The 12,774-nt window shown below is 43.4% G+C and overlaps 1 protein-coding gene across 5 annotated transcripts in view; it reads right to left on the bottom strand.

The window, feature by feature from the left end:
* Positions 1 to 12,774, bottom strand: part of LOC309386795 (dystonin-like) — a gene marked incomplete at its 5' end in the record, with an annotated part of 348,938 nt that overhangs the window by 222,589 nt on the left and 113,575 nt on the right. For all 5 annotated transcript variants that reach the window (XM_081942582.1, XM_081942577.1, XM_081942581.1 and 2 more), the window contains one exon: positions 12,471 to 12,563. In XM_081942582.1, the coding sequence (XP_081798708.1) occupies positions 12,471 to 12,563 (93 nt within the window). The remainder of the gene's footprint in view (positions 1 to 12,470; positions 12,564 to 12,774) is intronic.

The following is a 12,774-nucleotide window of genomic DNA, read 5'->3' on the forward strand; positions in this document are numbered from 1 at the left end:
AGAGGTACAAAAGGACTGTTTTTCGAAGAAACTGGAACTCTTCAGCTCCATCTTTTTTGCCACATAAGGCCTCCTGTAGCCACAGGAGTCGCCTAGTGGTAACATTAGAAGCTAGGGCCCTGGAAGCAAACTTAGCAGAATTTAAGAGTGGCGTCCACCATGTATTCCATGGCCACCATAATTTTATTTAACTCCTGCTTCATTTTGGTGTCACCTGCAGGGAGTTTGGAGGCTAGCTGGCGAAGCCACAGGAGAGATGCCCTAGACAGGAAGGATGCAGAGGTGGCAGTCTTTATTGCCCACGCAGCCGCTTGATGGGTCTTGTGACAGGCCTTTTCAGACCTCTAGTCTTCAGCCTTCAAGCCCTCTAAGAGGTCAGGCGGCAAAACTGATGAGGAGGTGAGAACCTGCACCGGTGGGTCTACCTGGGGCAGCTTAAGAGATCCTCCAAGGCAGAATCCACTGTGTAGAGTTTCTTGTCATTATTACTAGGCATGGCTAGTATAACAGGTTGAGCCCACTGGGGCTGCACCACATTCAGAAACAATTTGGGCACCAGTATAATCTCCTGAGGAACAACTGGCTCATCAAAGAGCCCCTCACTGTGATCCTTAGGTTCTACTGTGGGCTGATCAGGAACAGAGATCCCAGACGGGTAGCCTTTTTCGCCTTGCTCAGAATAGTCTTGAAGGAATTTTGTTTAAATAGGCCAGTGAAGGCCAGTTTGTCGTTGGCCACACTCTCATCCCCTGAGAACTCCTGCTCAGGCAAGTCATCCTCGTCCACCATTGAATCCTCGCTATCCAGCAAAGAGGGGGGAGATGGGGATCTATGGCCCAGCTGCTGAGGAGACACCCTGGTATCTAGCTAGATACCAGCTAGACCTATGAGATCGTTTGGTTTTTTGTTTCAGACTCTCTGCAATGCCCTGGGAGATGGCCCTGGCTATCATATCCTGCATCTCTGCAGATAGAGCGGTCCCTGATCCTGACCTGTTTGGTGGCCTGGGGAAAGGGATGTTGAGGGGCCAGAGGTCTGGGTGGGGAAGGTTTCTCCTCCACTTCTATTGAGCAATGGAAGAGGTCCTCATTCTCATCATTGGAAGGCCCGGGGGACCCAGCAAGTGCTAGAGATTCATCTGATGAAAATTCCTGGCCCTCCTCGTCCCTGTCAGACATGGGGTTGTGTACAATGACTGGAGCCGGGGGCTTCGGAGGATCCCTCGAAGGGGATTCTAGTGGGACAGCAGTTGATTTGCGCTGGGCCTTCTCAAATTGTTTGTTCAGCGCCTTCTGGCGTATAAGGGCCACCCTATCCTGTATCTTATCTTGCTTCTTTCCCCCGGAGGGCCTCTTAGGCAGCCTTACTGGCCTGCCTGGCAAACTCCCTACCAGATGAAGGCCCTGGTTGGTCTGAGGCTTCAGGTGCTATTTTTGCCATTGTAGGGCCCACTTCACTCATCACCTGGAATCACTGCAAAGGGACTGCCTGGCAAGTTCCATGTGACACGAGTCTACCGACTCCCGGCGCCCTGCAGGTGGTATGGCAGGAGTATACCCCCCCCCCAAGGAGTCAAGACCTCACTGCCAAGCTCAGCCCGAGGCTCCTGGTTCTCAGGGAAGTAACCCACCGGTGAAACCGGGCGGAGAGACCCCCGTGGTGTTTTTCAGGGCTTGGGAATATCTGGGCAGTTGCCAGAGCACAAGCGGCAATGTGTCTCTGAGTAAGGTCACCAAAATGGCCGTCAGAAAGCAAGGTGGGAAAACAGACCCTTTCAAAATGGCCGCCGCTTCGAACTGTGCAGAAATGGCCAATGCAAGGATCTAGCCGCTTAGGGAGACTGCCACGTTAACAGGACGAAGACAGTAGCACAAGCGGTTGGGTTCTCACACCACTGACCGCTGCGCTTGCAGGAAAGCTGGACGTGAGGGGTATCGACCCCTTTGCGCTGCTGGCAGCCTCCCAAATGACTGTGCGTGCCCAAGCGGAGCCCGGGCCACGTCGGTTGAACTGGAAGGGAAATTTAAAGAGCCGGGATCGCAATTCTCACCGAAGCTGCCCAATCAAGTCCAATGGAGCAATTTTGTAAGCTGATAGAGTCTAATTGGAGAGTCCAAGGTATAAATTTATAGGAACCAATTTAGAACACGTCCACTGGGCTAGACTGAATTGAAAACATCTGAAGTGCCAGCAGCAGAGGCATGGCTAAAGAAGTTTCCCTTTTTGGGAGAGGGGGCGGTCTAAAAATCTAAGAAATAAATAAATAAATAAATAAATAAATAAAATAAGTTTTCAATTCAGTCCAGGGCAGTCAGACAGAATTAACTCATGCTTGGACTCTCCAAGCAGCGCACGGGAGAAGTGGCACGCAGAGCTATCTCTCTGGGCATGGGAGCCATTGCCCACTGCTTTTCTGGGTTCTGTTGCACCCACCAGCTGTTCTTCACGCATGCGGGAGCACCAAAAACCAGAAGAGCAGCCGCCCGGTTTCCAACATGTGCACGTGTGCTGGCAAGGTGGTCTTTGTGCGCACATGCATGCCAGAAATCGAAAGACCAGATGGCCAGCGCGCATATTGTAAGTTACCTGAAAAAACCTGTTTGTACATGTGTATAGAAAATTAAGAGAAGAAACACCACTTGAGCGAATAAAAAAAAAAGAATGAAAATTGCTCAGAAATATAAAGATTTTTTTTCTTGTTAAACACTTCTATTTCTTCAATACATTAAAAAAATAATATGAAGATACTATCATTATTCAAAGAATTAAAATGTTAGAAATTTTCCCCGGCAGATTTTTTTGTATTCATAATATAAGTGGAACCTTAAAAAAATACAGATTAATCATAAAATGTTACTCTGCAGACAAGGAATAAAATGGGGATATGTAATTCTTAGGGGGTGAGGAAGAGGTCATCACTTTCCAGTTCATTTAGCATCTCATTCAAAGGACTAGGGAGGAAGAAGGGCAGCAAACAAGTAGTAAATATTTTATAGACGGACAAAATGGTTTGCCCAGGAACGTGCTCTTCTGATCTGTAACAGAAGCTTAGGAACTCAGGAACTGAAACAGCAAACAGGATGGAGTTGACAGTTATATTTATAGCCTCTTTACCTCTGCTTGTTTAAAGTATAAATGGAGCTACCATTCCATGCTAAAGCCAACAGGACTAAGACTCCCTTGGTGTATCAAATCTGCTTCCCTTGAGGGTGGGGGGGGGAAGCTTTTGCTTCTGTATTTTGCAGCTAAACTGGCAGGATTCTCTGTTGCTTTCTAGTGAGACAAAGCTGCCATTCCTGAGTTTACAATAAGTACTATTATGTACACATGTACAATATATTCTATTATTCTTTGTTCCAGATTAAATGAACACGTATCATGTTCAGTGCTCTCACTTCCACTATTCATCTTTCAAGAACAACAACAAAAAAAAAAGTAACGTCAACAGGAAGACTCAAAAGGTCAATATGAATTCCTGATTTATAATCCATACTAGGATTTCTCAAACTGTCAACATCTGGAGATGATTTTTTCTCGATTAAAAACATTTCGCCGCTTGCTTAAAAGATAAAGTTTGTGCCAATTTATGTACTTTTTAAAAAATGATTTGCCTTTTGCATTCATAGCTTAGTTTTGCTCTGGTGAGGTCTCAAGATGGCTAGCAAAATTTTAAACAAATTTTAATATTAAAAAATTGAAAATGTATGTTAGAACATCAGTAAAATTATTGCTGAAATCATACTAACAATTCAAATCCTGGCAAAACAGCTGAGAGAGTAGGGCTTAAGCACATCTCCCAAAGGAATGCCAGAAAGATGAAACTTAAGTTAACCCATAAGTTCCACTGCGCCTTTCCTGTTGACCTTAACAACTGCATAGCTTCAAAGCAGGAGACACAAACTCATACAAAGATCAGAACCTAAGCTACTTAGGGTTTAAAAAGTCAACGCCAACACCTTATATTGGGCTCAATATAATACAAATCTTTCAGTACAAGCGCCGTGTGGTCCTCACACCTTGCATAGTTAGCAACCTAACTAAATATGAGATGAGTTATAAATGTACAAATGAACTATTATGGTGTGTTCTCTCCATGGTGTGGAGAGAAAACCTTTTTTTCAAGGAGGCATTGATAATTTCTCTTGACTAGGAATTATAGCCATCTTTTAAATGATTCAACCAACCAAAAATATGAAAATCAAATATCTACATGCCCTCTCTACAATTCTCAACTTTCTACATCTCCTCTCCATGCTCACATCTTTGATGTCTGCATCCCCAAAATAATCCATTATACCTAAAGAAGCAGCTACCAGTTAGAGCCTTATGGCATGCATCAACTCCGAAGACCAAATTTAGATAGAACTGCATCACAAAAAAAGACACATTTTTTTCAGAGTTTGCTCCAAGCTAGTCCAGTTCTTTCCCTCAACAATCTGCTGAAGAAAACGTTGCACAGTGCAGAAGGCCAAAGTTGATGCACAGCAGAGAAACTCAATGCTGCCCTATTGTGTGTGGATGCAACAGAGGAAAATGTCTAAGTCTTTTTGATTGGCAAGGAATTTATCTGGGTTTTCATTATTCCGTTCACAATTAACAGTCTCAAAAATTATTCTACTTAGTTACAGCTGACACCTCCATCCAAGTTCAACTCCTTAATAAACTAAAGGACCTGACCTCCCTTCCCAAAAAGGTTCCTAGGATTAATGCTATTAATAGTCCGAAAATCATGAAATATTACTAACAAAAGTTGTAAGAAATTGCCCAAGCGTATCATCAGGATCAAGCAATTGAGCAATTACATCCAGCAATTTAACATTTATCCTCTCTTGCACAGGTTTATGCTCGCCAGGAATCAGGATTCACTCATCAAGAAGCGATCTGTCAATGACAACAGAGACACAAGATTCCTCTAGAACTTTTTATGTATTCAATCAGACAGGCAAATCTTGATACTTCAGATTTTGTGGACCTCCAAAAATGCTACCAATAAGTAATTTTTATTGTGAGGTAAGGAGAACATTAAACATATAAATTAAGAGCAATCATTTGTAATTGTTAAGGTTTAGGACTTGCACTGGGGAAATCCAGTTTTATGCAATCTGAGCCAAGGGAAACCACTCTGTCTCTCTTTCTCTCTCAGCACAACCTACCATATTTTTCGGAGTATTAAGACGCACCAGAGTATAAGACGTACCAAGGCTTTGAAGAGGCAAATTTTTAAAAAAAGGTTTTTGGCCTCTGCAAACCTCCCCAAAATGGCCCAGTTTTGTCAAAAAATGGGGATGGATAGCCTTTAGGAAGCTTATAGAGTGCGCCTGGGGGCTGGGGGAGCCAAATTGAGCAAAAAATGGCCGGGTGTTTGCTCATTTCTGCCTTCCCCAGCCCCCAGGAGCTCTCTGGAAGCCTCCTAAAGCTATGCATGGCCATTTTGGTGAAGTGGGCGGGGTTTCAGGAGGCAAAAAATGCTACATTCTGTGTATAAGATGCACCCAGATTTTCAGCCTCTTTTTTAAACTCCGAAAAATATGGTATGTCATGATTTTGGTATTACTGTGAGGAAAAATGGGGGGAGAAGGGATTGCTTTATATATTACCTTGAGCTCAGGATCAAACGGGGGAATATAAATCAAATAAATAATGTAATTAAATTACATTTAATATAACGTTAAAGATTCATATCAAATTTATTGGGTGCTCCATCACTGGAGGCTTTTAAGAAGAGATTAGATAGCCTTTTGTCTGAAATGGTATAAGGTTCCTGCTTGAGCAGGAGGTTGGACTGGAAGACCTGCAAGGTCCCTTCCAACTCTGTTATTCTGTTAAATGTAGTTTTTCTCTTTGGCAGCTCTCTGAGGAAGCAGTTGCTCTGATACATGGCCTTCCTACCTAATTCTGGCTTCTGAGAAATGGTGCCCACTTGCAGCATATCACCATGCGATCACCACTCTATGGGGAGGTTGAGGGACAGATCAGCTGTCTCTTCTTCCCGAACACCTTTTTTGGAGTTCCATCCCTTGGTCTCCCTATATAATGGAAGCCTTGTAGGCCATCCCAGAAGCAGAAACCATTTTGGAGCAGTAGCAATGAATTGCGGCTGCTCCAAAATGGCAGCCATTTTGGGGGTGGCACCATGCAGCCTCCAGGGAGGCAAAGGGACAGTTCTCCTTCTCCAATGTGATCTCCAGAGAGCACAGCTCCCCTATAGTGGATGCTGAATGGTGAAGACGGAGTCAGACCGAAGATCTACCAAAAAATGTAAGTGATGGCAAATGGGGAAACCCAGCAGCATGAAAAGCAGCAAGTCCAAGATTTGTAGGGGCACAGTAGATTGGGAAAGTACACCTCATGCCTCAAGGAAAACAGTAGGGAGGGAAGTGGGTGCTTCATTGAAGGGATGGGGGAGGCTCCAGGAGGCTCAGGGCAGGCCACATGTAAACTGGGGAGGTGCTACACTGCAGGCTTGGGCTAAGTGCAGTGTGAAGCCCCCCAGGGCCTCCCTCATCCCAATGCTCTGATTAACTACTGCAACAGAGAAAGCAGGGTTTGGGGTTGTTAAGTGAGGCAATCGCTTGAACACCTCACTTAATTACTGTTATGTCTTGTGGTAATAATGGGCAGGCTCTGTTACGTTCGTAAGTTGAGGTCTGCTGCAATAAAGCAAACATTGAGATAATTTGTGGTAAGAGACCATATAAAGAGAAACCAAAATATACAATTCTAAAGGTACACATAAGGTGTTCTTTCAAATTACAAAATTCTAACACTGAAGTTGGTCTTCCAAAAACCTCTTCTCCAATGCCAGGCTAATTGCCACTATTAGCTGAATAACATCATCAGGTAAAGTTTGAATCCTACTACTACTGAAATAATAACTTGGCTCTATTATTTGTTCTAAGCTCATAAGCAAACATTTGCTTTTGTAAGCAATTGCTTTTCATATACACATTAGGAAAGCTGAATAATAAAGAGGGAACTAAAAAAAGAAGAGACAAATCTTTAAATTATGGATCTAGATGCAGTTGCTAAGAGTATGAGGGGCTGTACCAGGGATGGGTTCCTACGTGAACCGATACCGGTTCACTCGTGCACTGCTCACTTCACTCGCTCATGCACACACCAGCCACACGTTGCTTGCACATGCACAATTCACTGAAAATGGTTATGCACATGCACAAAGACCATTAAAAGATAATAAACAAGATGCTAGCAATGCCAACGGAGACCGGGGAACCGGTTCAGGGGCGTGGCCAACCTAGGTCACTGCCAGTTCTGTGTCCCAGGCCAGATTATCACTACTGGAGCAACCCACCTCTAGGCTGTACGATGAACCAATTCTGTCCTTGCCTAGATAAAGGCAGACTAGTCCCTTGATGTGAAATTCAGTAAGCAATTATTCCCATTTTTGAGAGATGCAGTAAAAGTATTTCTCCTTTCTAGTTCCTTTATTTCTGACATGAGGGATAATACATGTATTTATTATATATAAAGGAGATAATAACAGATAATAAATTAAAAAAAGTTGAACAGGTTGAGGAAAATGGAAGACAGAAGATAAAGTGAATGGTCAATATTTGTCACGTGGACAGAATTCTATCAATATAAGACAAAAACCAACCATGCATAGCTAATAAAGCAGACAGCCATTCATTCACTTTCTAACCAGCACTTTATTGAAACATATTCAAAACTAAATCATTTATAAAGCCCCTGAGTGTGTACTCCCTTGGAGATAATCTTTTTTTAGCGACAGCCTTGTTTAGCAACCATTTGCAATTATGACAGTGATGAAAAGTAACTTTACAACTACTGTATATTTTATCATGCACCAAAAAGTCTAGGAGAACTTTGGAATACTAGTAACTAAGTAAAAATTCAAAAGGCTATGTCTTTAAAAATGTGGGACAAAAGATAAAGAAACAGAACAATCTGGTCCAAGGCCTAGCTATTATACCAAACTGCAGTGGGGACAATATATAATAAAAGGAGCAGGGGGAGAGATATAGATACAAGTGGACACAGTCAACTCAAAGATTCCATGAGATATGTCTTTCCTTAATTGAAATCAAACTACAGCTGGATTTTATACAGCCTGAGCTTCTCTTTGCCTTTTTGCAATCCCTAAGACTAGTACTCCTAAATTATTAAATTTAAGTTTCCTTGAATTTTATCTGGACAATTTTTAAATAATATATAGGTATCCAGGAGGTATAGCAGACCAATGTAAAAGGAGATGGGAGAGTGAGAAAATATAAAATCCTTTTGAAAGGCTTTTAAAATGACAGTTCACTATAATATGACATCTTCCAGGAAGAATAGCAGCTTTTCACATCCTAGAGCTAAGGATTAAATTGCAGGAGTTAAACTCCATCTCAAGAACTCTAAGATCAGTAACTGACCTTTCCTCTGGCACTTTAAATCAGGAGCAGATTAAAAATGAATTCCCAAGTGGACTTCAGAAGATGCTACTTGATCCACAAATAACTGCTACAAGCTAGAAGCAAGACCCAACACAGAAATTAGCACATATCTGCAAGAATGATTGGCAGCCTGAATACTGCTCCTCTTCGCAATCTGAACCAATTCTAGAAGCTGCAAGGCCAGATTTTCCTTCTTTAAACATTATTTTTTTTCAGATCCAGATAACTGCAGACAAAATGGACTCTCTACTGAATCTACTGACTTCTACACATGGTGATATGGGAGAAAATATTAAGTTTCATATGTGCAATCAAGATTTTAAAAGACATCTTGCTTTTCAGGTTTTTGTTTTTGGTTTAAACATGGCAGTTGCACAAAAGAAAATGCTGAAATCTTCAATGAGAAAGATGATACACAACTTAAAGATGCTGAAATTTGTAGAATATGCTAGAATGGCTAGGATACAACAAGGCACGGAAGCAGAAAACAATGGAGAACGTAATAATGAAGAGGGAATATAAGATCTTTCAAGACATGAGATGTGCCCATTTAAAAAGAAGCAAAGCAAAAATATTCATTTAATTACAACTTCAGAAAAAAGACTCATAAAAACTTTGCTCTGCAAAAAATTGGAACCCACCAACCATCATGCTTATCAAGCAACACCCAACACTATATGCTTTGGTACTAAAATATGTGATCATATGTTTGACAAAAAATTGACAGGATTGAAAGGTACATTTCAAAACTGAAATGGTGTTCAAATTCTACACCAATAAAGTGTTTTACATTTGTCACTTTTTAAAAAGCTAGAAATTCCCCTTTGTTCTAATGAGTAATGCAAGTTAAAAGACTATGGATTTAGCTACGCTGTAGATATGCATGACTCACAAAAACCGTAGAGCATGATCTAAATGTTCTGAATATTTTTAAATGGTAACAAAAAGTTAAAAGTGCTACACCATGGTTCCTAATAAATTACTCTTGTTCTGGCAAATGAGATCTAAAATTTCACACTGCAGCTTTCAGACACTGAAACTGAGAAAAAAGAAATATCTCAGATCAGAAAAATGTATTACCTACTTCTGTAAATTCATTTGGTACAGCAATTCTACTGCCACCTAGTGCATTCTAGACACAATCAACATTTATCAAAAGGAAATGATGGGTATGTCTCTTCTAACAAAGTAAAGGACTAGGGATGACATGATATCAGTCTTTCAATATTTGAGGGGCTATTACAGAGAAGAGGGGGTCAATGTAGGGGTGAAGTGCTACCAGTTTGGACTGCCGGTTTGGGCTACCGATTCACCCAAACCAGTAGTAAAAAATGCTACCGTTCGCCTGAACAGGTAGTAAAAACATGTTTAACAAAGTAAAAAAAAGTTCTGGCAATCAGCTGTGCTGCACGTTAGTAGGAACTTTTGGTTTTTACTTTTTTTTAGCATTTGGGGTCCATTTTTGTTCCCAGGAGGCTTCCCTGAGACCTGCTAGGCCAAAAATGGGGTGGGGGTGTCCATTTTTGCTCCCAGGAGGCTTCCCTGAAGCCAAAAATAGGGGGTGGGAGGTGCTATGAAAGAAGGAAGGAAGGAAGGAAGGAAGGAAGGAAGGAAGGAAGGAAGGAAGGAAGGAAGGAAGGAAGGGAGAGAGAGGAAGGACCACAAACCTGGCATTAGGCACAGCTTCAGAGGATACCTTAAAAGAGCACAGCAATCCAGAGTTGGAAGGGACCTAGAGGTCATCTAGTCCAACCCCCTGCTCTAGCAGGACATTGTTAAAGTGAGTTTCTGACTTTTGACCCCCAGTCACATGACTACATAGCCATGCCCACCCAATCACATGACCCCCCCCCACACACACACACACAGACATACACCAAGTCACGCCCACAGAAGCGGTAGGAAAAAAATTTAGATTTCACCACTGGGTCAATCTATTCTCCAAAGCACCTGATGGCATAACAAGAAGTAATAAGATGGAAAATTATCAAGTCATACAACCTAGAATTTAGGAGACATTTTCTGTCAGTGAGAAAAATTAATCAGTGGAACAATTTTAGTTTAGAAGTTGTGGCTACTCAATCACTGGAGATTTTAAAGAAGAAATTGGACAATCATTTATCCAGAATGGTATAGGGTCCTAATGGTGAATCTATGGCATAGGTGGATTTCGGAACTGGGATTCGCGAGGCAAAGGCGGAGGGAAAGGATCGCGGTATTTATATTGCTTCTGATAGCTTTGCGAGGGTGGCGGTCCGGCAGGAATCGGCGGTTGCCAGGAAGTACTGGCGACAGAGGAAGCGGGCAAAGGGGTGGCATACTCCAGGGACGCAGGCCAGGCGGAGGGGAGCCCCCTAGCCACACCGCTTGCAGCTGTTTCTGCTGGAGCTGGACCAGGTGCTGCTCCTGGAGAGTCAGGAATCCCCCAGTACTGCTGCCGCCAGTAGCCGCAGAGTTAGTTACATAACCGCCTAAAACAGGCAGAGGGACCTGAGGCGACGGTGGCGACATGGACGTAGGCAGCATGCCCAGCAGAGGCGGCGGCAACAGCATTGTAGGGGGCGGAGGGATTGCCCCATACAGAACCCATGTTAGCAACATGGAGCTGGGAAACGGGTCTCTGAGGGCGTCGGCTGGCCAAAGCACAGGCCTTCTCAGGCCACAACAGTGACGAAGTCTATGCGCTGGGCAGGATGGTCACGAGGCTTGGGGCCTGAACAAGTCAGCACGACCACCCCACGGAGAGAAGCGGTTGCCTCTATTGCCTCCGAAAGTGGCGGGGAGCAGCGGGTGCAGCTGCTGCAGGCATAAGTGGAAGCACTGGGTCTGTTGCCTCCAAAACAGCCGTTATATTCCTCCCTGGGCTGTCTCCCGGGCAGACAGAGCAAGAGCCCAGGGCCAAGCCCATCGGCCACAGCCGCCACTTCCAAGAGCAGGCTGCTCGGCTCGTCCCGAGCACAGTCCGGGAGACAGTGAAGAGCCTTGGGAGGGCCTCCGGGGGGGGGAGCTGTTTTCACCCTCCCTAGGCTGCTAGAAAGCCTCTGGAACCTAGGGAGGGCAAAAAATGGGTCCATCGGGGACCAAAACCAGGGGGGAGGGCAGCGGTTGTGCGCGCACGGAGGGGTGTGCATGTGCACAGGGGGCTGTGCACACAGCATTATGGGTGTGGCCACGGCCACGCATGACTCCCCCTGCTCTGCCCCCGCTTTTGGCACGCGATGGCAAAAAGATTAGCTATCACTGGTATAGGTTCTCCTGCTTAGGCAGGGGGTTGAAACAGAACACCTTCAAGATTCCTTCCAATTCTGTTATACTGACATAGTGTTCGTTTTATGTTTAAAATTATGGAAATTATGTCAGTTATAATTACTATATTTTTCGGAGTGGAAGACGCACTGGAGTATAAGACACACCAAGATTTTGAAGAGGCAAATTTTAAAAAAAAGTTTTTGCACTCTGCAGACCTCCCCAAAACAGCCCGTTTTTCACGAAAACGGGGACGTGGGTGTTTTTTTCAAAAAAAGGGCATGCATAGCCTTTGGGAGGCTTATAGAAAGCTCCTGGGGGTTGGGGATGGGGGCAAAATTGAGCAAAAAATGGCCCGTTTCTCACTCATTTCTGCCCTCCCCATCCCCCAGGAGCACTCTGGAAGCCTCCTAAAAGCTATGCATGGCCATTTTGGTGAAGGGGATGGGGTTTCGGGAGGCAAAAAATGCTATATTCAGTGTATAAGACGCACCCAGATTTTCAGCCTCTTTTTTGAGGGAAAAAGGTGCGTCCTACTCTGAAAAATACGGTATGTTATAATTAATGAATTACTGATTACATTTTGTCGCATGCCTATCTGCTTCCTTTCTGAGCTTCAAAATAAATAATCAGAACCATCTTGCAAAGGAAAAGGCACAAAATCAGTATTAGCTTTCAAAAGAGGAAACCATTTGTATTTGAATGCCTGTGAGAATTCCAATGTATTCACATTTGAAAAACAAAGCCATGGTTCATCAGAAAGAGTTATAAATTGAAGGTTGCAGCAATGGGAGGGTACCTTACCTGAAAGTGCAAAATTATGGTCCATATTAATCCCAATGTCAATTTAGGATTCCCATCTGTTATGTCATCATTTCGAATGTTCACCAGTTTCACCTGTTGTGGGTGGAGGGGGAGAAATGTGCAAAGGAATTAAAACAAATGGAGTTGACAATGTGCATTCTTTCTCTTTTATTTGATTCGAATGAAGGAAAGATCACCTTGGCTGCTGGCGCACAATAATTCTAGATTATCCTGTTCTCTTTCTCTATGAAGCAGAGGATGCCTCTAGAAAAAACAGAATTCTTCTAACAGGATAGATGATGCT

Source organism: Natrix helvetica (genome assembly GCF_964273705.1).
Source record: "Natrix helvetica genome assembly, chromosome: 2".
NCBI classification, from domain to species: domain Eukaryota; kingdom Metazoa; phylum Chordata; class Lepidosauria; order Squamata; family Natricidae; genus Natrix; species Natrix helvetica.